We start from the raw sequence: 26,286 nt of genomic DNA, 5'->3' as shown, positions 1-26,286 counted from the left end.
CTAGATGTTTCAAACAAAAGTACAGTAGAAACGGATGCTGTTTCTTGTGCTGTGATCACTGAGGTTGATTGTGTGTTATACATTGTGCTTGAATCTGTATTAGATGCAGTGACAAATGTAGTCTCAGTTGCAACTGCATGTGTGGACTGTATGTCTGGTATGTTAGCTGTTTCTGATGCAGATACAATGGAATTTAATGGTGTAGTCTCTGAAGTAATGCTTGTGTTTGAGTTAGTGTTAGGAATACTGATTGACTGTGTGTTGTATACACTGCTATATGCTGATTGAAATGTGACACTTGATGCTGAATGCTCCCCTGGCACTCTAGATGTTTCTGACAAATAAACTGCAGAATTTACAGCTATTGTTTCAGTTGTGGTGACTTTGCTGGGTAGTAAGGTAGACACAGTACTTGAGTGTGAGGAAGATGGAGTGTTAAATACCATTTCAGATGTAGTTACAGAGTTTGATAGCATCTCTGAACTTCTAGATGTTTCTGATGAAAACACTGCAGAATTCAGAGATGTTTCTGCAACAAAGCCTGAATTTGTCTGGTTGTTATATTGTGTGCTTAACTGTGATGTGAATGCATATTTAGATGTTGAAACTGACGATGACTGGATCTCTGGCATGTTTGATGTCTCTGGTACAGATGTGGTAGAATTTGTTTCTAAACTGATGATAAAGGGAGATGATGCATTTGGAACAGTGCTTGTATCCATGATTGTTACACTTGTAATTTCAGATGTGACAGCTGCATGTGACTTAATCTCTGCTATACTAGATGTTTCTGGCAAAAATGTTGCAGACTTTAGAGTTGTAGTTTCAGTGGTAAGGCCCAATGTTGATAGTGACTCAGGTCTAGTACCTGATTCTGTGGAGGATGTAACATTTAATGTATTTTCAGAAGCAGCAGCTATTGTGAACTGTTTCTTTGGAGTGCTATAAGACTCAGTTAAAAATGCAGCAGAACTTGATACTGCAGTTTCTAGGGTAATGTGTGAAGTTGACTGTGGGTTTGTTAATGTGCTTGATTCTAAGAGTGATGTATTAAAGAATGTAGCCACAGATGTATCAGTTGTCAACTGTATCTGTGGTAACTTAGATGGTTCTGACACTGATACTGCAGAACTTAGTGCTATAGTTTCTGAGGTAATACCTGTTTCTGTGACAGATGTACTGACAAAGTCATTTTCAGATGAAACTGCTGTTGTTGAATTGAGATGGGGTACATTAGATGTTTCTGACATAATTACTGTTGAATGTAGTGCTCTCTTTTCTGTAGTGATGTCTGAAGCTGATGGTATGTTAGATGCTGCGCTTGTTGAAGATCCTTTAGCTAATAAATTAGATGTTTCTGACACAGATGTTTTAGAATTTAGTGTTGTTTCTGTCACAATGTCTGATGGTGACAGTGTGTTAGACACTGTGCTTGATTCTGTGATGGATCCAGTGCTAATAATTTCAGATATGACAGCTGATAGAGACATTTTATCTAGCACATTAGATGTTCCTGACACACTGTTTGCTTCAGCAGTTGATATGCTATTAAATACATTTTCTGATGTAGCAGTCAGTGCTGTTAGTGTTTCTGTTACACCTGATGTTTCTGACGCAGGTTTTTCAGAATATGGAGTAGCAGATTCAGTAGTAATAGCAGATAATGAGAGTATACTGGATTTTGTGTTTGATTCTATGCCAGAAGTACTGCTAGCTGTCATTTCAGATACAGTAAATGATTGTGAAATGATCTCTGGAATGGTAGATGGTTCTGACAGAAGTGTTGATGAAGGTAGAGCTGTAATTTGTATAGTCATCCCTGAACTTGTCTCTCTATAAGGTACAGTGTTAGATTTTGTAGTAACATTGTTTATAAATGTAATTTCAGATGAAGGATTTGATTGGGACACCATCCCTGCTATGCTAGGTGTTTCTGGCAAGTATACTGTGGAAGGTAAGGCTGTTGTTTTAGATGTCATGAATTTACTGGACAGTAAGTTAAACTCTGTGCTTGGCTCTGTTGCAGATGGACTGCTGAATTTATTTTCAGATGTGGTAGCTGAGTTTGACAGTACTTCTGGACTTCTGGATGTCTCTGAAAAAAATGGTACAGAATTTAGTGCTGTGGTTTCTATGGCAACACCTGAATGTGACAGTTTATTAGATACTGTGTTAGATTTCATTGCAGATGTACTGATAAAAGTAGTTTCAGAATTAATTTTTGTAGTTCCCAATGTTTCTGCAGAATTTGCAGGTGCAGTTTCATTAGTAATACTTGTGGTAGAAATTGACTTAGGCAGGGTGTTTGTTTCTGAGGTCAATGTAACATTTGGTGTAGTTTCTGAAATAAAACTAGATGCAGACAGAGTACCTGACATAAAAGAAGTTTCTGATAAATGTACTGCAGAATGAAATGTTGCAGTTTCTGTGATGATGCCTGAAGATGACAATGACTTAGGTGTTGTTCTAGGTTGTGTGTTGATGAATGCAGTTTCAGATACAGGAGCTGATGGGCTTTGTCCCTCTGGTATACTAGATGGTTCTGACACAGATGATGTTGACGTTTGTTTCATAGTTTCTGGAATGATAACTGAGCCTGTGAGCATATTAGATACTGTGCTGGATTCTGTGACAGAAACACTGCTAAATGCACCTTCAGATATAGTAGATGATTTGAGCAAGATCTCTGAAATGCTAGATGTTTCTGGCAAAAGTACAGTAGAAACCGATGGTGTATCTTGTGCTGTGATGACTGAGGTTAACTGTGTGTTATACATTATGCTTGATTCTGTGTTAGATGCAGTGATGAAAGTAGTCTCAGGTGTAACTGCAGGTGTGGACTGGATATCTGGTATGTTAGATGTTTCTGGTATAGATACAATGGAATACAGTTGTGTAGTCTCTGAAGTAATGCTTGAGACTGAGTTTGTGTTAGATACACTGTTTGATTCTGTGGTTGGAAAACTGCTATATATAGTTTCAAATGTAGTAGCTGATGGTGAGAATAACTCTGGTATGCTAGATGTTTCTATCAAATACAGTGTGGGATTTATGATTGGAGTTTCTCTGGCAATGCTGGAAGATGAGAGTGACACAGGTAACATGTCTGATCCTCTTGTAGATGTATGCGTTAATGTAGATTGTAATAAAACATTCAGTGTAGGTTTTTCATCTGGTATCTTAGATATTTGTGACGTATAATCTGCAGAAGGTAAGGCTGTTGGTTCAAGTGTGGTTACTTTGTCAGACAGTAAGTTAGGCACTGTATTTGGCTCTGTGAAAGATGTACTACTAAATGCTGTTTCTGATGAAAAAGAGTTTGACAATATCTCTGGATTTCTAGATACTTCTGTTGTTTCCGTAATAAAGCCTACATTTGTCTGCCTATTATACTGTGTGCTTAACTGTGATGTGAAGCCATATTTAGATGTAGGACCTGATGACAACTGCATTGCTGGTGTGCTTGATGTCTCTGGAACAGACGAGGCAAAATTAGTTTCCATACTGATGATTAATGCAGATGATTGATTTGGAATTGTGCTTGTTTCCATGGTTGTTACACTGGTTAATGTAATTCCAGATGTTACAGCTATAGGTGAATTTATCTCTGCTACACTGGATGTTTCTGGCAAAAATGTTACAGAATCAGTTTCAGTAGTAAGGCCCATTGTTGAGAAAGACTCATGACCAAAATTATTTGAAACAGACTTTGTAGACTGTACTACTGCAGAGCTAGATGTTTCAAATGAGAATGCAAGAGAATTTGACATGGTAGTTTTGGAAGTGATGAGTGAAGTTGACTGTGTGTCAGATATTGTGGTCAGTTCTTTGGCTGACCCATTGTTAAATATAATTTCAGATGTAGCAGTTGCACCTGGATATACCTGTGGTTCTGTAGATGTTTCTGACACTAATACTGTAGAGCTTACTATTACAGTTTCTGAAATAATAATTGAGGTTGACAACATGTTAGGGGCATTGTCTGTTTGCGTGACAGGTTTGGTGCCATTTACAGTTTCAGATACAGTAGATAATGTTGATTGCATATTGTTTACGTTAGATGTTTCTGACACAACTGCTGTTGAATGTGGTGATGTGGTTTCAGTAGCAATAGTTAAAATTAAGGGTATGTTAGATTCTGTACTTAATTCAGTGACAGATACAGTGCTAATAACTGCAGATGAAACAGGTGATGGAGGTCCTTTATCTAGTGTATTAGATGATTCTAACACAGTTGTTTTAGTATTTATTGCTGCAAATTCTGTACCAATGCCCAGGGTTGATAGTGTGCTGGACACTGATCTTGTCACTTCAGTGACAGGTACAGTGCCAATAACTTCAGACGTAACACCTGATGGAGATCCTGTAACTGGTACTTCAGACAATTCTGACTTGGATGTTGTAGAATTTACTGTAGTTTCTGTTACAGTGTCTGAGGATGACAGTCCAGATACTGTACTAATAACTTCTGATGTAACAAATGAAAGGGAACCTTTATTAGGTAGAGTAGACATTTCTGACACAGATGTTTTAGTGTTTGATGCCATGGTTTCAATAGTGATGGCTGACTCTGTCAATGTGTTAGATACTGTGCTTGATTCAGTGACAGATACTGTGCTAATAACTTCAGACGTAACAGATGATAGAGATACTTTATCTGGTACATTATATGTTCCAGACACAGATAGTTTAGTGTTTAGTATTGTAGGTTCTGTAGAAATGAAGGAGGCTGACAGTGAGACAGGTAATGTGTTTGCTTCAGCAGTCGATGTGCTAGTAAATGCATTTTCTGATGTAGCCATCTGTGCTGTTAGTGTTTCTGTTACACCTGATGTTTCTGACACAGGTTTTTCAGAATATGGATTAATAGACTCAGTGATAATTGCAGATGTAGACAGTTTACTGGATTCTGTGCTTGATTCTATGTCAGAAGTACTGCTAACTGTCATTTCAGATATGGTAGGTGATTGTGAAATGATCTCTGGAATGGTAGAAGGTTCTGACAGAAGTATTGATGAAGGTAGAGCTGTAACCTGTATAGTCATTCCTGAACTTGGGTCACTATAAGGTACAGTATTAGATTCTGCAGTAGCTTTGTGTATTAAAGTAATTTCAGATGAAGGATTTGATTGGGACACCACCCCTGCTATGCTAGATGTTTCTGATGAATATATTGTGGAAGACAAGGCTGCTGTTTTAGAGGTCATGAATTTACTGGACAGTGGGTTAAATTCTGTGCTTGGCTCTGTGAGAGATAGACTGCTGTATCTATTTTCAGATGTGGTAGCCATGTTAGACATTATCTCTGGATTTCTAGATGTCTCTGAAAAATATGGCATAGAATTTAGTGATGCAGTTTCTGTAGTAACTCCTGAATGTGACACCGTGTTAGTTACTGTGCTTGATGTCATTGTAGGTACACTGATAAATGTAGTTTCAGATGTGACAGCTGTGGGTGTTTGTATTTCTACCATACTAGATGTTTCTGGCAAAAGTGTTGTAGAATTTAGAGCTGTAGTTTCTGTAGCAATAACTGAGGTTGACATTGGCTCAGGTCCAGGACTTGATTTTGTGAATGATGCAACACTTAATGTATCTTCTGATGAAACACTCGCTGTAAAATATATTTTGAGAGTGTTAGATGCTTCAGATAAAGGTGCAACAGAATTTGATTCTGTAGTTTCTGCAGTGATGAGTGAACCTGGCTGTGTGTTAGCTCCTGTGCCTGATTCTGTGGTTGATGCATTGATTGATGTAGCTTCAGATGTAGCAGTTAGTGTTGATTGTATTCCTGGTAGTTCAGATGCTCCTGACACTGACACTGCAGAACTTAGTGCTGTAGTTTCTGAAGTAATTCCAGAGGTTAACCCTGTGCTGGCCACACTCTTTGCTCCTGGCACAAATTTGGTACCAGTTTCAGATGCAGTAGATGATGCTGATTGTACATTGATTGTGTTAGATATATCTGATAAAACTGCTGTTGAATATAATGCTTTAGTTTCCATAGTGATGACTGAAGCTGACAGTGTGTTAGATACTGTGCTTGATTCAGTGACAGGTACACTGCCAATAACTTTAGACGTAACAGCTGATGGAAATCTATTATCTGGTGAATTAGACATTCCTAACACAGATGTTTTGATATTTAGAGCTGTGCTGTCTGTAGCAATTTCTAAGGTTGATAGTGTGTTAGATACCATGCTTGGTTCAGTGACAGATGCAGTGCTAATAATTTCAGATGCACCAGATGATAAAGAAATTTTATGTGGCACACTAGATGTTTCTGACAGAGATGTTTTAGTATTTAGTGTTGTTGTTTCTGTAGCATTGTCCAAGACTGACAGCGTGTTGGAGACTGTACTTGATTCAATGAGAGATACAGTGCTAAAAACTGATCGAGATTCGTTTCCTGGTACACTAGATGTTTCTGACACAGATGTTTTAGTGTTTGGTGCCATGGTTTCCATAGTGATGGCTGATGGTGGTAGTGTGTTAGGTACTGTGTTTGATGCAGTGACAGATACAGTGTTAATAACTGCAGATGAAACAGGTGATGGAGGTCCTTTATCTAGTGTATTAGATGATTCTAACACATTTGTTTTAGTATTTATTGCTGCAAATTCTGTACCAATGTCCAGGGTTGATAGTGTGTTGGACACTGATCTTGTCACTTCAGTGACAGGTACAGTGCTAATAACTTCAGTTGTAACTCCTGATGGAGATCCTGTAACTGGTACTTCGGACATTTCTGACTTGGATGATTTAGAATTTACTGTAGTTTCTGTCACAGTGTCTGAGGATGTCAGTGCAGATACTGTGCTAATAACTTCTGACGTAACAAATGAAAGAGATCCTTTATTAGGTACATTAGACATTTCTGACACAGATGTTTTAGTGTTTGATGCCATGGTTTCAATAGTGATGGCTGACTCTGTCAATGTGTTAGATACTGTGCTTGATTCAGTGACAGATACTGTGCTAATAACTTCAGACGTAACAGATGATAGAGATACTTTATCTGGTACATTATATGTTCCAGACACAGATAGTTTAGTATTTAGTATTGTAGGTTCTGTAGAAATGAAGGAGGCTGACAGTGAGACAGGTAATGTGTTTGCTTCAGCAGTCGATGTGCTAGTAAATGCATTTTCTGATGTAGCAGTCAGTGCTGTTGGTGTTTCTGTTACATGTGATGTTTCTGACACAGGTTTTTCAGAATATGGATTAATAGACTCAGTGATAATTGCAGATGTAGACAGTTTACTGGATTCTGTGCTTGATTCTATGTCAGAAGTACTGCTAACTGTCATTTCAGATATGGTAGGTGATTGTGAAATGATCTCTGGAATGGTAGATGGTTCTGACAGAAGTGTTGATGAAGGTAGAGCTGTAACTTGTATAGTCATTCCTGAACTTGGGTCACTATAAGGTACAGTATTAGATTCTGCAGTAGCTTTGTGTATTAAAGTAATTTCAGATGAAGGATTTGATTGGGACACCGCCCCTGCTATGCTAGATGTTTCTGATGAATATATTGTAGAAGATAAGGCTGCTGTTTTAGATGTCATGAATTTACTGGACAGTGGGTTAAATTCTGTGCTTGGCTCTGTGAGAGATAGACTGCTGTATCTATTTTCAGATGTAGTAGCCGTGTTAGACATTTTCTCTGGATTTCTAGCTATCTCAGAAAAATATGGCATAGAATTTAGTGGTGCAGTTTCTGTAGTAACTCCTGAATGTGAGACCGTGTTAGTTACTGTGCTTGATTTCATTGTAGATACACTGATAAATGTAGTTTCAGATGTGACAGCTATGGGTGTCTGTATTTCTGCCATGCTTGATTTTTCTGGTAAAAGTGTTGTAGAATCTAGAGCTGTAGTTTCAGTACCAGTAACTGAGGTTGACATTGGTTCCGCTCCAGTACTTGATTTTGTGAATGATGTCACACTTAATGTATCTTCAGATGAAACACCCGCTGTAGAGTGTATTTTGAGAGTATTAGATGCTTCAGATAAAGGTGCAACAGAACTTGATACTGTAGTTTCTGCAGTGATGAGTGAAGTTGGCTTTGTGTTAGCTCCTGTGCCTGATTCTGTGGTTGATGCATTGATGGATGTAGCTTCAGATGTAACAATTAGTGTTGATTGTATTCCTGGTAGTTTAGATACTCTTGAGACTGACACTGCAGAACCTAGTACTGCAGTTTCTGAATTAATTCCAGAGGTTAACCCTGTACTGGCCACACTCTTTGCTCCTGGCACAAATTTGGTTCCAGTTTCAGTTTCAGATGCAGTAGATGATGCTGATTGTACATTGATTGTGTTAAATATATCTGATAAAACTGCTGTTGAATATAATGCTTTAGTTTCCATAGTGATGACTGAAGCTGACATTGTGTTAGATACTGTATTTGATTCAGTGACAGGCACACTGCCAATGACTTTAGACGTAACAGCTGATGGAAATCCATTATCTGGTGAATTAGACATTCCTAACCCAGATGTTTTGATACTTAGAGCTGTGCTGTCTGTAGCAATTTTTAAGGTTGATAGTGTGTTAGATACCATGCTTGGTTCAGTGACAGATGCAGTGCTAATACTTTTAGATACACCAGATTGTAGAGAAATTTTATGTGGCACACTAGATGTTTCTGAATCAGATGTTTTAGTATTTAGTGCTGTTGTTTCTGTAGCAGTGTCCAAGTCTGACAGGGTGTTGGAGACTGTACTTGATTCAGTGATAGATACAGTGCTAAAAACTGATCGAGATTCTTTTTCTGGTACACTAGATGTTTCTGACACAGATGTTTTAGTGTTTGGTGCCATGGTTTCCGTAGTGATGGCTGATAGTGGTAGTGTGTTAGGTACTGTGTTTGATGCAGTGACAGATACAGTGTTAATAACTGCAGATGAAACAGGTGATGGAGGTCCTTTATCTAGTGTATTAGATGATTCTAACACATTTGTTTTAGTATTTATTGCTGCAAATTCTGTACCAATGCCCAGGGTTGATAGTGTGTTGGACACTGATCTTGTCACTTCAGTGACAGGTACAGTGCTAATAACTTCAGACGTAACAGCTGATGGAGATCCTGTAACTGGTACTTTGGACATTTCTGACTTGGATGATTTAGAATTTACTGTAGTTTCTGTCGCAGTGTCTGAGGATGTCAGTGCAGATACTGTGCTAATAACTTCTGATGTAACAAATGAAAGAGATACTTTATTAGGTACATTAGACATTTCTGACACAGATGTTTTAGTGTTTGATGCCATGGTTTCAGTAGTGATGGCTGACTCTGTCAATGTGTTAGATACTGTGCTTGATTCAGTGACAGATACTGTGCTAATAACTTCAGATGTAACAGACGATAGAGAAACTTTATCTGGTACATTAGATGTTCCAGACATAGATAGTTTAGTATTTAGTATTGTAGGTTCTGTAGAAATGAAGGAGGCTGACAGTGAGACAGGTAATGTGTTTGCTTCAGCAGTCAATGTGCTAGTAAATGCATTTTCTGATGTAGCAGTCAGTGCTGTTGGTGTTTCTGTTACACCTGATGTTTCTGACGCAGGTTTTTCAGAATATGGATTAATAGACTCAGTGATAATAGCAGATGTAGACAGTTTACTGGATTCTGTGCTTGATTCTATGTCAGAAGTACTGCTAACTGTCATTTCAGATATGGTAGGTGATTGTGAAATGATCTCTGGAATGGTAGATGGTTCTGACAGAAGTGCTGATGAAGTTAGAGCTGTAATTTGTATAGTCATTCCTGAACTTGGGTCACTATAAGGTACAGTATTAGATTCTGCAGTAGCTTTGTGTATTAAAGTAATTTCAGATGAAGGATTTGATTGGGGCACCGCTCCTGCTATGCTAGATGTTTCTGATGAATATATTGTGGAAGACAAGGCTGCTGTTTTAGAGGTCATGAATTTACTGAACAGTGGGTTATATTCTGTGCTTCGCTCTGTGAGAGATAGACTGCTGTATCTATTTTCAGATGTGGTAGCCATGTTAGACATTATCTCTGGATTTCTAGATGTCTCTGAAAAATATGGCATAGAATTTAGTGATGCAGTTTCTGTAGTAACTCCTGAATGTGACACCGTGTTAGTTACTGTGCTTGATGTCATTGTAGGTACACTGATAAATGTAGTTTCAGATGTGACAGCTGTGGGTGTTTGTATTTCTGCCATACTAGATGTTTCTGGCAAAAGTGTTGTAGAATTTAGAGCTGTAGTTTCAGTAGCAATAACTGAGGCTGACATTGGCTCAGGGCCAGTACTTGATTTTGTGAATGATGTAACACTTAATGTATCTACAGATGAAACACCCGCTGTAGAGTGTATTTTAAGAGTGTTAGATGTTTCAGATAAAGGTGCAACAGAATTTGATTCTGTAGTTTCTGCAGTGATGAGTGAACCTGGCTGTGTGTTAGCTCCTGTGCCTGATTCTGTGGTTGATGCATTGATTGATGTAGCTTCAGATGTAGCAGTTAGTGTTGATTGTATTCCTGGTAGTTTAGATGCTCCTGACACTGACACTGCAGAACTTAGTGCTGTAGTTTCTGAAGTAATTCCAGAGGTTAACCCTGTGCTGGCCACACTCTTTGCTCCTAGCACAAATTTGGTACCAGTTTCAGATGCAATAGATGATGCTGATTGTACATTGATTGTGTTAGATATATCTGATAAAACTGCTGTTGAATATAATGCTTTAGTTTCCATAGTGATGACTGAAGCTGACAGTGTGTTAGATACTGTGCTTGATTCAGTGACAGGTACACTGCCAATAACTTCAGACGTAACAGCTGATGGAAATCTATTATCTGGTGAATTAGACATTCCTAACACAGATGTTTTGATATTTAGAGCTGTGCTGTCTGTAGCAATTTCTAAGGTTGATAGTGTGTTAGATACCATGCTTGGTTCAATGACAGATGCAGTGCTAATAATTTCAGATGCACCAGATGATAAAGAAATTTTATGTGGCACACTAGATGTTTCTGACACAGATGTTTTAGTATTTAGTGTTGTTGTTTCTGTAGCAGTGTCCAAGACTGACAGCGTGTTGGAAACTGTACTTGATTCAGTGAGAGATACAGTGCTAAAAATTGATCGAGATTCGTTTCCTGGTACACTAGATGTTTCTGACACAGATGTTTTAGTGTTTGGTGCCATGGTTTCCGTAGTGATGGCTGATAGTGGTAGTTTGTTAGATACTGTGTTTGATTCAGTGACAGATACAGTGTTAATAACTGCAGATGAAACAGGTGATGGAGGTCCTTTATCTAGTGTATTAGATGATTCTAACACATTTGTTTTAGTATTTAGTGCTGCAAATTCTGTAGCAATGTCCAGGGTTGATAGTGTGTTGAACACTGATCTTGTCACTTCAGTGACAGGTACAGTGCTAATAACTTCAGACGTAACAGCTGATGGAGATCCTGTAACTGGTACTTCGGACATTTCTGACTTGGATGATTTAGAATTTACTGTAGTTTCTGTCACAGTGTCTGGGGATGTCAGTGCAGATACTGTGCTAATAACTTCTGATGTAACAAATGAAAGAGATCCTTTATTAGGTACATTAGACATTTCTGACACAGATGTTTTAGTGTTTGATGCCATGGTTTCAGTAGTGATGGCTGACTCTGTCAATGTGTTAGATACTGTGCTTGATTCAGTGACAGATACTGTGCTAATAACTTCAGATGTAACAGATGATAGAGAAACTTTATCTGGTACATTAGATGTTCCAGACACAGACAGTTTAGTATTTAGTATTGTAGGTTCTGTAGAAATGAAGGAGGCTGACAGTGAGACAGGTAATGTGCTTGCTTCAGCAGTCGATGTGCTAGTAAATGCATTTTCTGATGTAGCAGTCAGTGCTGTTGGTGTTTCTGTTACACCTGATGTTTCTGACGCAGGTTTTTCAGAATATGGATTAATAGACTCAGTGATAATAGCAGATGTAGACAGTTTACTGGATTCTGTGCTTGATTCTATGTCAGAAGTACTGCTAACTGTCATTTCAGATATGGTAGGTGATTGTGAAATGATCTCTGGAATGGTAGATGGTTCTGACAGAAGTGTTGATGAAGGTAGAGCTGTAATTTGTATAGTCATTCCTGAACTTGGGTCACTATAAGGTACAGTATTAGATTCTGCAGTAGCTTTGTGTATTAAAGTAATTTCAGATGAAGGATTTGATTGGGACACCGCCCCTGCTATGCTAGATGTTTCTGATGAATATATTGTGGAAGACAAGGCTGCTGTTTTAGAGGTCATGAATTTACTGGACAGTGGGTTATATTCTGTGCTTCGCTCTGTGAGAGATAGACTGCTGTATCTATTTTCAGATGTGGTAGCCATGTTAGACATTATCTCTGGATTTCTAGATGTCTCTGAAAAATATGGCATAGAATTTAGTGATGCAGTTTCTGTAGTAACTCCTGAATGTGACACCGTGTTAGTTACTGTGCTTGATTTCATTGTAGATACACTGATAAATGTAGTTTCAGATGTGACAGCTGTGGGTGTTTGTATTTCTGCCATACTAGATGTTTCTGGCAAAAGTGTTGTAGAATTTAGAGCTGTAGTTTCAGTAGCAATAACTGAGGCTGACATTGGCTCAGGTTCAGTACTTGATTTTGTGAATGATGCAACAGTTAATGTATCTTCTGATGAAACACTTGCTGTAAAATATATCTTGAGAGTGTTAGATGCTTCAGATAAAGGTGCAACAGAATTTGATACTGTAGTTTCTGCAGTGATGAGTGAACCTGGCTGTGTGTTAGCTCCAGTGCCTGATTCTGTGGTTGATGCATTGATTGATGTAGCTTCAGATGTAGCAGTTAGTGTTGATTGCATTCCTGGTAGTTTAGATGCTCCTGACACTGACACTGCAGAACTTAGTGCTGTAGTTTCTGAAGTAATTCCAGATGTTAACCCTGTACTGGCCACACTCTTTGCTCCCGGCACAAATTTGGTACCAGTTTCAGATGCAGTAGATGATGCTGATTGTACATTGATTGTGTTAGATATATCTGATAAAACTGCTGTTGAATATAATGCTTTAGTTTCCATAGTGATGACTGAAGCTGACATTGTGTTAGATACTGTGCTTGATTCAGTGACAGGTACACTGCCAATGACTTTAGACGTAACAGCTGATGGAAATCTATTATCTGGTGAATTAGACATTCCTAACACAGATGTTTTGATATTTAGAGCTGTGCTGTCTGTAGCAATGTTTAAGGTTGATAGTGTGTTAGATACCATGCTTGGTTCAGTGACAGATGCAGTGCTAATACTTTTAGATACACCAGATTGTAGAGAAATTTTATGTGGCACACTAGATGTTTCTGACACAGATGTTTTAGTATTTAGTGCTGTTGTTTCTGTAGCAGTGTCCAAGTCTGACAGCGTGTTGGAGACTGTACTTGATTCAGTGATAGATACAGTGCTAAAAACTGATCGAGATTCTTTTTCTAGTGCACTAGATGTTTCTGACACAGATGTTTTAGTGTTTGGTGCCATGGTTTCCATAGTGATGGCTGATAGTGGTAGTGTGTTAGGTACTGTGTTTGATGCAGTGACAGATACAGTGTTAATAACTGCAGATGAAACAGGTGATGGAGGTTCTTTATCTAGTGTATTAGATGATTCTAACACATTTGTTTTAGTATTTATTGCTGCAAATTCTGTAGCAGTGCCCAGGGTTGATAGTGTGCTGGACACTGATCTTGTCACTTCAGTGACAGGTACAGTGCTAATAACTTCAGACGTAACACCTGATGGAGATCCTGTAACTGGTACTTCGGACATTTCTGACTTGGATGATTTAGAATTTACTGTAGTTTCTGTCACAGTGTCTGAGGATGTCAGTGCAGATACTGTGCTAATAACTTCTGATGTAACAAATGAAAGAGATACTTTATTAGGTACATTAGACATTTCTGACACAGATGTTTTAGTGTTTGATGCCATGGTTTCAGTAGTGATGGCTGACTCTGTCAATGTGTTAGATACTGTGCTTGATTCAGTGACAGATACTGTGCTAATAACTTCAGATGTAACAGATGATAGAGAAACTTTATCTGGTACATTAGATGTTCCAGACATAGATAGTTTAGTATTTAGTATTGTAGGTTCTGTAGAAATGAAGGAGGCTGACAGTGAGACAGGTAATGTGTTTGCTTCAGCAGTCGATGTGCTAGTAAATGCATTTTCTGATCTAGCAGTCAGTGCTGCTGGTGTTTCTGTTACACCTGATGTTTCTGACGCAGGTTTTTCAGAATTTGGATTAGTAGATTCAGTGATAATAGCAGATGTAGACAGTTTACTGGATTCTGTGCTTGATTCTATGTCAGAAGTACTGCTAACTGTCATTTCAGATATGGTAGGTGATTGTGAAATGATCTCTGGAATGGTAGATGGTTCTGACAGAAGTGTTGATGAAGGTAGAGCTGTAATTTGTATAGTCATTCCTGAACTTGGGTCACTATAAGGTACAGTATTAGATTCTGCAGTAGCTTTGTGTATTAAAGTAATTTCAGATGAAGGATTTGATTGGGACACCGCCCCTGCTATGCTAGATGTTTCTGATGAATATATTGTGGAAGACAAGGCTGCTGTTTTAGAGGTCATGAATTTACTGGACAGTGGGTTAAATTCTGTGCTTGGCTCTGTGAGAGATAGACTGCTGTATCTATCTTCAGATGTGGTAGCCATGTTAGACATTATCTCTGGATTTCTAGATGTCTCTGAAAAATGTGGCATAGAATTTAGTGATGCAGTTTCTGTAGTAACTCCTGAATGTGACACCGTGTTAGTTACTGTGCTTGATGTCATTGTAGGTACACTGATAAATGTAGTTTCAGATGTGACAGCTGTGGGTGTTTGTATTTCTGCCATACTAGATGTTTCTGGCAAAAGTGTTGTAGAATTTAGAGCTGTAGTTTCAGTAGCAATAACTGAGGTTGACACTGGCTCAGGTCCAGCACTTGATTTTGTGAATGATGCAACACTTAATGTATCTTCTGATGAAACACTTGCTGTAAAATATATTTTGAGAGTGTTAGATGCGTCAGATAAAGGTGCAACAGAATTTGATTCTGTAGTTTCTGCAGTGATGAGTGAACCTGGCTGTGTGTTAGCTCCTGTGCCTGATTTTGTGGTTGATGCATTGATTGATGTAGCTTCAGATGTAGCAGTTAGTGTTGATTGTATTCCTGGTAGTTTAGATGCTCCTGACACTGACACTGCAGAACTTAGTGCTGTAGTTTCTGAAGTAATTCCAGAGGTTAACCCTGTGCTGGCCACACTCTTTGCTCCTGGCACAAATTTAGTACCAGTTTCAGATGGAGTAGATGATGCTGATTGCACATTGATTGTGTTAGATATATCTGATAAAACTGCCGTTGAATATAATGCTTTAGTTTCCATAGTGATGACTGAAGCTGATAGTGTGTTAGATACTGTGCTTGATTCAGTAACAGGTGCACTGCCAATAACTTCAGACGTAACAGCTGATGGAAATCCATTATCTGGTGAATTAGACATTCCTAACACAGATGTTTTGATATTTAGAGCTGTGTTGTCCGTAGCAATTTCTAAGGTTGATAGTGTGTTAGATACCATGCTTGGTTTAGTGACAGATGCAGTGCTAATAATTTGAGATGCACCAAATGATAGTGAAATTTTATGTGGCACACTAGATGTTTCTGAATCAGATGTTTTAGTATTTATTGCTGTTGTTTCTGTAGCAGTGTCCAAGGCTGACAGCGTGTTGGAGACTGTACTTGATTCAGTGACAGATACAGTGCTAAAAACTGATCGAGATTCTTTTCCTGGTACACTAGATGTTTCTGACACAGATGTTTTAGTGTTTGGTGCCATGGTTTCCATAGTGATGGCTGATAGTGGTAGTGTGTTAGGTACTGTGTTTGATGCAGTGACAGATACAGTGTTAATAACTGCAGATGAAACAGGTGATGGAGGTCCTTTATCTAGTGTATTAGATGATTCTAACACATTTGTTTTAGTATTTATTGCTGCAAATTCTGTACCAATGCCCAGGGTTGATAGTGTGTTGGACACTGATCTTGTCACTTCAGTGACAGGTAGAGTGCTAATAACTTCAGACGTAACACCTGATGGAGATCCTGTAACTGGTACTTCGGACATTTCTGACTTGGATGTTTTAGAATTTACTGTAGTTTCTGTGACGGTGTCTGAGGATGTCAGTGCGGATACTGTGCTAATAACTTCTGATGTAACAAATGAAAGAGATCCTTTATTAGGTACATTAGACATTTCTGACACAGATGTTTTGGTGTTTGATGCCATGGTTTCAGTAGTGATGGCTAACTCTGTCAATGTGTTAGATACTGTGCTTGATTCAGTGACAGATACTGTGCTAATAATTTCAGACGTAACAGATGATAGAGATACTTTATCTGCTACATTAGATGTTCCAGACACAGATAGTTTAGTATTTAGTATTGTAGGTTCTGTAGAAATGAAGGAGGCTGACAGTGAGACAGGTAATGTGTTTGCTTCAGCAGTCGATGTGCTATTAAATGCATTTTCTGATGTAGCAGTCAGTGCTGTTGGTGTTTCTGTTACACCTGATGTTTCTGACGCAGGTTTTTCAGAATATGGATTAGCAGATTCAGTGATAATAGCAGATGTAGACAGTTTACTAGATTCTGTGCTTGATTCTATGCTAGAAATATTGTTAACTGTCATTTCAGATATGTTAGGTGATTGTGAAATGATCTCTGGAATGGTAGATGGTTCTGACAGAAGTGTTGATGAAGGTAGAGCTGTAACTTGTATAGTCATTCCTGAACTTGGGTCACTATAAGATACAGTATTAGATTCTGCAGTAGCTTTGTGTATTAAAGTAATTTCAGATGAAGGATTTGATTGGGACACCGCCTCTGCTATGCTAGATGTTTCTGATGAATATATTGTGGAAGGCAAGGCTGCTGTTTTAGAGGTCATGAATTTACTGGACAGTGGGTTAAATTCTGTGCTTGGCTCTGTGAGAGATAGACTGCTGTATCTATTTTCAGATGTGGTAGCCATGTTAGACATTATCTCTGGATTTCTAGATGTCTCTGAAAAATATGGCATAGAATTTAGTGATGCAGTTTCTGTAGTAACTCCTGAATGTGACACCGTGTTAGTTACTGTGCTTGATGTCATTGTAGGTACACTGATAAATGTAGTTTCAGATGTGACAGCTGTGGGTGTTTGTATTTCTGCCATACTAGATGTTTCTGGCAAAAGTGTTGTAGAATTTAGAGCTGTAGTTTCTGTAGCAATAACTGAGGCTGACATTGGCTCAGGTCCAGCACTTGATTTTGTGAATGATGTAACACTTAATGTATCTTCTGATGAAACACTCGCTGTAAAATATATTTTGAGAGTGTTAGATGCTTCAGATAAAGGTGCAACAGAATTTGATTCTGTAGTTTCTGCAGTGATGAGTGAACCTGGCTGTGTGTTAGCTCCTGTGCCTGATTCTGTGGTTGATGCATTGATTGATGTAGCTTCAGATGTAGCAGTTAGTGTTGATTGTATTCCTGGTAGTTCAGATGCTCCTGACACTGACACTGCAGAACTTAGTGCTGTAGTTTCTGAAGTAATTCCAGAGGTTAACCCTGTGCTGGCCACACTCTTTGCTCCTGGCACAAATTTGGTACCAGTTTCAGATGCAGTAGATGATGCTGATTGTACATTGATTGTGTTAGATATATCTGATAAAACTGCTGTTGAATATAATGCTTTAGTTTCCATAGTGATGACTGAAGCTGACAGTGTGTTAGATACTGTGCTTGATTCAGTGACAGGTACACTGCCAATAACTTCAGACGTAACAGCTGATGGAAATCTATTATCTGGTGAATTAGACATTCCTAACCCAGATGTTTTGATATTTAGAACTGTGCTGTCTGTAGCAATTTCTAAGGTTGATAGTGTGTTAGATACCATGCTTGGTTTAGTGACAGATGCAGTGCTAATAATTTGAGATGCACCAAATGATAGTGAAATTTTATGTGGCACACTAGATGTTTCTGAATCAGATGTTTTAGTATTTATTGCTGTTGTTTCTGTAGCAGTGTCCAAGTCTGACAGCGTGTTGGAGACTGTACTTGATTCAGTGACAGATACAGTGCTAAAAACTGATCGAGATTCTTTTTCTGGTACACTAGATGTTTCTGACACAGATGTTTTAGTGTTTGGTGCCATGGTTTCCGTAGTGATGGCTGATAGTGGTAGTGTGTTAGGTACTGTGTTTGATGCAGTGACAGATACAGTGTTAATAACTGCAGATGAAACAGGTGATGGAGGTCCTTTATCTAGTGTATTAGATGATTCTAACACATTTGTTTTAGTATTTATTGCTGCAAATTCTGTACCAATGCCCAGGGTTGATAGTGTGTTGGACACTGATCTTGTCACTTCAGTGACAGGTACAGTGCTAATAACTTCAGACGTAACAGCTGATGGAGATCCTGTAACTGGTACTTCGGACATTTCTGACTTGGATGTTTTAGAATTTACTGTAGTTTCTGTCACAGTGTCTAAGGATGTCAGTGCAGATACTGTGCTAATAACTTCTGATGTAACAAATGAAAGAGATCCTTTATTAGGTACAGTAGACATTTCTGACACAAATGTTTTAGTGTTTGATGCCATGGTTTCAGTAGTGAAGGCTGACTCTGTCAATGTGTTAGATACTATGCTTGATTCAGTGACAGATACTGTGCTAATAAATTCATTACTTCTCGGACATGACTTGGATGATTTAGAATTTACTGTACTGTGTTGGGTCATGCAGTCTGAGGATGACAGTTAGACATTTCTGACACAAATGTTTTAGTGTTTGATGGCATGGTTTCAGTAGTGATGGCTGACTCTGTCAATGTGTTAGATACTGTGCTTGATTCAGTGACAGATACTGTGCTAATAACTTCAGACGTAACAGATGATAGAGATACTTTATCTGGTACATTAGATGTTCCAGACACAGATAGTTTAGTGTTTAGTATTGTAGGTTCTGTAGGAATGAAGGAGGCTGACAGTGAGACAGGTAATGTGTTTGCTTCAGCAGTCGATGTGGTAGTAAATGCATTTTCTGATGTAGCAGTCAGTGCTGCTGGTGTTTCTGTTACACCTGATGTTTCTGACACAGGTTTTTCAGAATTTGGATTAGTAGATTCAGTGATAATAGCAGATGTAGACAGTTTACTGGATTCTGTGCTTGATTCTATGTCAGAAGTACTGCTAACTGTCATTTCAGATATGGTAGGTGATTGTGAAATGATCTCTGGAATGGTAGATGGTTCTGACAGAAGTGCTGATGAAGTTAGAGCTGTAATTTGTATAGTCATTCCTGAATTACTTAAAGGGAAAAAAAAAAAAAAAAAAAAAAAAAAAAAAAAAAAAAAAAAAAAAAAAAAAAAAAAAAAAAAAAAAAAAAAAAAAAAAAAAAAAAAAAAAAAAAAAAAAAAAAAAAAAAAAAAAAAAAAAAAAAAAAAAAAAAAAAAAAAAAAAAAAAAAAAAAAAAAAAAAATAAAAATAAAAAAAAAAACAAAAATAAATAAAATAAAAAAAATAAAAAAAAAAAAAAAAAAAAAAAAAAAAAGAATAAAAAAAAAAAAAAAAAAAAAAAAAAAAAAAAAAAAAAAAAAAAAAAAAAAAGAGAAAAAAAAAAAAAAAAAAAAAAAAAAAAAAAAAAAAAGGGGGGGGGGGGAGGGGAGGGGGGGGGGGGGGGGGGGGGGGGGGGGGGGGGGGGGGGGGGGGGGGGGGGGGGGGGGGGGGGGGGGGGGGGGGGGGGGGGGGGGGGGGGGGGGGGGGGGGGGGGGGGGGGGGGGGGGGGGGGGGGGGGGGGGGGGGGGGGGGGGGGGGGGGAGGAGGGGGGGAGGGGGGGGGGGGGGGGGGGGGGGGGGGGGGGGGGGGGAGGGGGGGGGGAGGGGGGGGGGGGGGGGGGGGGGGGGGGGGGGGGGGGGGGGGCTTGGGGGGGAGCGGGGGGGGGGGGGGGGGACTGGTACGGTCAGACTGTGATTCTGTAGATGAGAATACTTATGGTTGATTTTGATTTGGAAAATTGTCAAAAGTAAAGTTTATATAAAATTTTGAAAAAGTGTAGATCCTTTAATAACTTTTAGGTTAACAGTTGATGGATTTTTTTAAACTCTGGTTTTTGTCTGAAGTTTTGAAGTGAAAGAGATTCTTTTTCTGGTACACTAGATGTTTCTGACACAGATGTTTTAGTGTTTGGTGCCATGGTTTCCGTAGTGATGGCTGATAGTGGTAGTGTGTTAGGTACTGTGTTTGATGCAGTGACAGATACAGGGTTAATAACCGCAGATGAAACAGGTGATGGAGGTCCTTTATCTAGTGTATAAAATGATTCTAACACATTTGTTTTAGTATTTATTGCTGCAAATTCTGTAGCAATGCCCAGGGTTGATAGTGTGTTGGACACTGATCTTGTCACTTCAATGACAGGTACAGTGCTAATAACTTCAGACGTAACACCTGATGGAGATCCTATAACTGGTACTTCAGACAATTCTGACTTGGATGTTTTAGAATTTACCGTAGTTTCTGTCACAGTGTCTGAGGATGACAGTCCAGATACTGTACTAATAACTTCTGATGTAACAAATGAAAGAGATCCTTTATTAGGTACATTAGACATTTTTGACACAGATGTTTTAGTGTTTGATGCCATGGTTTCAGTATTGATGGCTGACTCTGTCAATGTGTTAGATACTGTGCTTGATTCAGTGACAGATACTGTGCTAATAACTTCAGATGTAACAGATGATAGAGATACTTTATCTGGTACATTAGATGTTCCAGACACAGATAGTTTAGTGTTTAGTATTGTAGGTTCTGTAGAAATGAAGGAGGCTGACAGTGAGACAGGTAATGTGTTTGCTTCAGCAGTTGATGTGCTAGTAAATGCATTTTCTGATGTAGCAGTCAGTGCTGTTGGTGTTTCTGTTACACCTGATGTTTCTGACACAGGTTTTTCAGAATATGGAGTAGTAGATTCAGTGATAATAGCAGATGTAGACAGTTTACTGGATTCTGTGCTTGATTCTATGGTAGAAGTACTGTTAACTGTCATTTTAGATATGGTAGGTGATTGTGAAATGATCTCTGGAATGGTAGATGCTTCTGACAGAAGTGTTGATGAAGGTAGAGCTGTAATTTGTATAGTCATCCCTGAACTTGTCTCTCTATAAGGTACAGTATTAGATTCTGTAGTAACGTTTTTTATAAATGTAATTTCAGATGAAGGATTTGATTGGGACACCATCCCTACTATGCTAGATTTTTCTGCTGAATATAGTGTGGAAGGTAAGGATGTTGTTTCAGATGTTATGAATTTGCTCTGTAGTAAATTAGATGCTGTTGTTGACTGTGTAGCAGGTAGGCTGCTGAATTCAATGTCAGATGTAGTAGATGACTTTGATGACACGTCTGGATTTTTAGATGTCTCTGAAAAATATGGTACAGAATTTAATGCTATACTTTCTGTAGTTTCTATAGTAACACCTGTATGTGACACTCTATTAAATATTGTGCTAGATTCCATTTTGGATACCCTAACAAATGTAATTTCAGGATTAACAGTTGATGGATGCTTTATCTCTGTAGAACTCAATGTTTCCGCAGAAAATACAGGTGTAGTTTCAGAAGTAATACTTGAAGTGAACAATAACTCAGTCAGAGCATTTTTTTCTGAGGAGGACACAGAATTTTGCATAACTTCTGACATAAAACTGGATGTAGATTGTGTACCTGACATGGTAGAAGTTTCTGACAAATGTACTTCAGAATGTAATGTGGTATTTTCTGTGATGATGCCTGAAGATGACAGTGATTTAGGTGCTGTTCTAGATTCTGTGCTGATGAATGCAGTCTCAGATACAGTTACTAATGGGTTATGTTCCTCTGGTATGTTATATAACTCTGACGCAGATAGTGTGGAATTTTGTGTTGCAGTTTCTGTACTAGTGACTGAGTTTAAGAGCATATTAGATACTGTGTTGGATTCTGTGACAGAAACACTACTAAATGCATCTTCAAATATAGTAGATGATTTTGGCGAGGCATCTGAAATTCTGGATGTTTCAGACAAATGTGCAATAGAAACTGATGTTGTATCTTGTGCTGTGATGATTGAGTTTGACTGTGTGTTATACATTGTGCTTGATTCTATGTTAGATGCAGTGATAAATGTAGTCTTGGGTATAACAGCAGGTACAGATTGGATGTCTGGTATGTTCGATGTTTCTGGTATAGATATAGTAGAATATAGTAGTGTGGTCTGTGATGTATTGCTTGAGACTGAGTTTGTGTTAAATGCGCTGTTTGATTCTGTGCTGAGATCATTACTGAATGCTGTTTGATATGTCACCCCTGATGTTGAGTGGTCATCTGTCACACTAGATATTTGTGACAAATAATCAGTAGATTGCATGACTGCTATTTCAGGTGTCGTTTCCTTGCTTTGAAGTAGGGGAGAAACTGTACTAGACTCTGTAGGAGACTGACTGCCAAATGTTGTTTTAGATGTAATACCAAAGTCTGACTGCATTTCTGCACTTTTAGATGTTTCTGATGAAAATAATTTGGAATTCAGAGATACTGTTTCTGTAGTGAAGTCTAAATGTGTCTGCCTGTTATAGTCTGAGTTCCTCTGTGATGTAAATGCAGATTTAAATGTAGGAAGTAATGAGGACTGTATTTCTGCTGTATTTGATGTTTCTGCTACAGATGTGGGAGAATTAGATTCCAAACTGTTGATAAATGGAGATGATGAGTTTGGAATTGTGCTTGGTTTCATTGCTGTTGCAGTGGGTAATGTAATTTCAGATGTGACAGCCATAGGTGAATTTATTTCTGCTACACTTGATATCTCTGGCAAAAATGTTACAAAAGTTAAAGTCATAGTTTCAGCAGCAATGTCTGAAGCTGGTGTTGACGCTTGTCCAGTACTTGATTTTGTAGTGGATGTTACAGTTAATGTATTTTCTGATGACATAGGTATTGCAGACTGTATCTCTGGAGTGCTAGATACATCAGACAAATATTCAGCAGGATTTGATACTGAAATTATTGCAGTAATGTGAGGGCCTGACAATGTGTCAGTAGACACTGTGCCCGTTTCTCTAGCTGATGAACTGATCGGTGTAGTTTCAGAATAAGAACTTACTGTGGTGTCTGTCCCTCTCATGTTAGATGTTTTCAACACAGACCCTACAGAATGTAGTGGCATGGTTTCTGAGCTAATGCTTGAAGTTGGAGACAGATTAGATATTCTGCTTGACACTGTACTAGATTCACTGCTAGCTCTTTTCTGAGATGTAACAGCTGATCGAAAGTGCATAGTGGTTTCGACAGGGAACTCTGAAAAATGTAGTGCAGAATTTCCTGCTAGTGTTTCAGAACTGCTGACTGAGTTTAACTTTGTGTTAGATACTGTGCTTGGTCCACTGACAGGTACAGTGCTAACAATAGTTTCAGATGTTTCTGCTGATATTGATTGCACATTGGGTGTGTTAAATGTTTCTGGCAGAACTGCTGTTGAATATAGTGCTGTAATTTTTGTGGAAAAGACTGAAGCTGATTGTGCATTAGATACAGTGCTTTGTTCAGTGACACGTTCAGTGCTAATGACAGCTTCAGATGTATCCGCTGATGTTGACTGTACATTGGGTGTGTTAGATGTTTCTGAGATAACTGCTGTTGAATGTAGTGCTGTAGTTTTTGTATAGATGGATGAAGATGATTGCACATTAGATATGGTGCTTGGTTCAGTGACAGTAACAGTGCTACCCATAGCTTCAGATGTATCTACTGATGTTGATTGTACACTGGGTGCATTAGATGTTTCTGACAGAACTGCTGTTGAATGTAATGCTGTAGTTTTTGTAGAGATGGTTGAAGCTAATTGTGTGTTAGATATGGTGCTTGGTTCAGTAACAGATTCAGTGCTAAGTATATCTGCTAAAGTTGATTGTACATTGGGTGCATTAGTTGTTTCTGACAGACCTGCTGTTAAATGTAGTGCTGTAGTTTCTGTAGAGATGACTGAAGCTGACTGTGTGTTAAATATGGTGCTTGGTTTAGTGTCAGACACGATTCTACCTATAGCTTCAGATGTGTCTGATGTTGATTGCACATAAGGTTTGTAAGATATTTCTGACAGACTTCCTGTTGAATGTAGTGCTTTAGTTTTTGTAGAGATAACGGAAGTTGATTGAGTGTTAGATATGGTGCCTGGTTCAGTGATAAGTTCAGTGTTACCTATACTTTCAGACGTAACTGCTGATATTGATTGTACATTGGGTCTGTTGGATGTTTCTAAAAGAACTTCTGTTGAATGTAGGGCTGACGTTTTTGTAGAGACAACTGAATCTGTGTTTGTGTTAGATATGGTGCTTGGTTCATTGGCAGTTTCAGTGCTAATTATAGTTTCAGATATACCTGTTGATGTTGATTGCATATTGGGTGTTTTAGATGTTCCTGGCAGAACTGCCATTGAATATAGTGCTGTAGGTTTTGTAGAGACAGCTGAAGCTGATTGTGTGTTAGATACGTTGCTTAGTTCAGTGACAGGTATAGTCCTAACTATAGTTTCATATGTAACTACTGATGTTGATTGTACATTTGGTGTGTTGGATGCTTCTGACAGAAGTGCTGTTGAATGTAGTGCTGCAGTTTTTGCAGAGATGAGTGAAGCTGACTGTGTGGTAGATATGTTACTTGGTTCAGTGACAGATGTAGTGCTAATTATAGTTTCAGATGTACCTGATGATGATTGTATATCAGGTGTATTAGATGTTTCTAACAGACCTGCTGTTGAATGTAATGCTTTAGTTTTTGTAGCAATGACTGAAGCTGGCTGTGTGTTAGATAGGCTACTTGGTTCAGTGATAGGGGTTGTGCTACCTATAGTTTCAGATGTAACTGCTGATATGGATTGTACATTGGGTGTGCTGGATGTTTCTGGCAGAACTGCCATTGAATGTAGTGCTGTAGTTTTTGTAGAGACTGCTGAAGCTGATAGTGTGTTAGCTACAATGCTTGATTCAGTGGCAGGTACAATGCTAACTACAGTTTCATATGTAACTATGGATGCTGGTTTTACATTGGGTGTGTTAGATGTTTCTGGCAGAACTGCTGTTGAATGTAGTGCTGTAGTTTTTTTAGAGACAGCTGAAGCTGATTGTGTGTTATATACAATGTTTGATTCAGTGGCAGGTACAATGCTAACTATAGTTTTAGATGTATCCATTGATGTTGATTGTACATTGGGTGTGTTAGATGTTTCTGACAGAACTGCTATTGAATGCAGTGGTGTAGTTTTTGTAGAGACACCTGACACTGACTGTGTGTTAGAAATGGTACTTAGCTTATTGACAGGTTCAGTGTTAATTATAATTTCATCTGTATTTTCTGAAGTTGATTGCATATTGGGTGTGTTAGATGTTTCAGGCAGAACTGCTGTTGAACTTAGTGCTTTATTTTTTGTATAGACAGCTGAAGCTGGTTGTGTGTTAGATGTGGTGTTTGGTTCAGTGACAGATGCAGTGCTAATTATAGTTTCAGATGTACCTGCTGATGATTGCACATCTGGTGTGTTTGATGTTTCTGGCAGAACTGCTGTTGAATGTAGTGCTGTAGTTTTTGTAAAGGTGGCTGAAGATGACTGTATGATAGATACAGTGTTTGGTTCAGTGTCATGTTCAGTATTAACTATAGTTTCAGATGTATCTGCTGATGTTGACTGTACACTGGGTGTGTTAGATGTTTCTGACATAACTGCTGGTGATCGTAGTGCTGTAGTTTCTGTAGAGAAATCTGAAGTTGAGTGTGTGTTATTTACTGTGCTTAGTTCATTGACAGGTTCGGTGTTAATTATAATTTCAGCTGTTTCTGCTGAAGTTGATTGCATATTGGGCATGTTAAATGTGTCTGGCAGAAATGCTGTTGAATTTAGTGCTGTATTTTTTGTATAGACAGCTGAAGCTGGTTGTGTGTTAGATGAGATGCTTGGTTCAGTGACATGTACAGAGCTAACTATAATTTCAGGTGTGTCTACTGATATTGATTGTAAATTGGAGGTGCTAGATGTTTCTGACAGAACTGCTGTTGAATGTAGTGCTGTAGTTTTTGTAGTGATGGCTGAAGCTGACTGTGTGGTAGCTAGGGTACTTGGTTCAGTGACAGATGCAGTGCT

General features: G+C 38.5%; 1 protein-coding gene across 1 annotated transcript; it reads right to left on the bottom strand.

Annotated features, from left to right (window-relative positions):
• Positions 1-369: 369 nt before the first annotated feature.
• Positions 370-18,719, bottom strand: LOC122802361 (mucin-17-like). The gene is made up of 2 exons (XM_044071996.1): positions 462-18,719; positions 370-411 (listed from the first exon to the last, which is right to left on the bottom strand). The coding sequence occupies exons 1-2, from the start codon at positions 18,717-18,719 to the stop codon at positions 370-372; spliced, it is 18,300 nt and encodes a 6,099-aa protein (XP_043927931.1).
• Between the last annotated feature and the right edge of the window lie 7,567 nt (positions 18,720-26,286).

This window comes from Protopterus annectens, chromosome 5.part0 (assembly GCF_019279795.1).
Source record: "Protopterus annectens isolate FY-2018-M chromosome 5.part0, PAN1.0, whole genome shotgun sequence".
Taxonomy (NCBI): domain Eukaryota; kingdom Metazoa; phylum Chordata; order Ceratodontiformes; family Protopteridae; genus Protopterus; species Protopterus annectens.
The sequence above is the reverse complement of the archived record's forward strand: the minus strand, read 5'-3'. Positions and strand labels throughout refer to the sequence as shown.

What these genes read in the sequence shown, in the direction of transcription:
- LOC122802361 (XM_044071996.1), bottom strand. Translation starts at nt 18,719, where the DNA reads ATGGCATCAAACACTAAAACATTTGTGTCAGAAATGTCTACTGTACCT. An exon ending in CAGAGATGCTATCAAACTCT is followed by an intron (nt 412 to 461) that starts GTAACTACATCT and finishes CTCACACTCAAG; the next exon opens with TACTGTGTCTACCTTACTAC.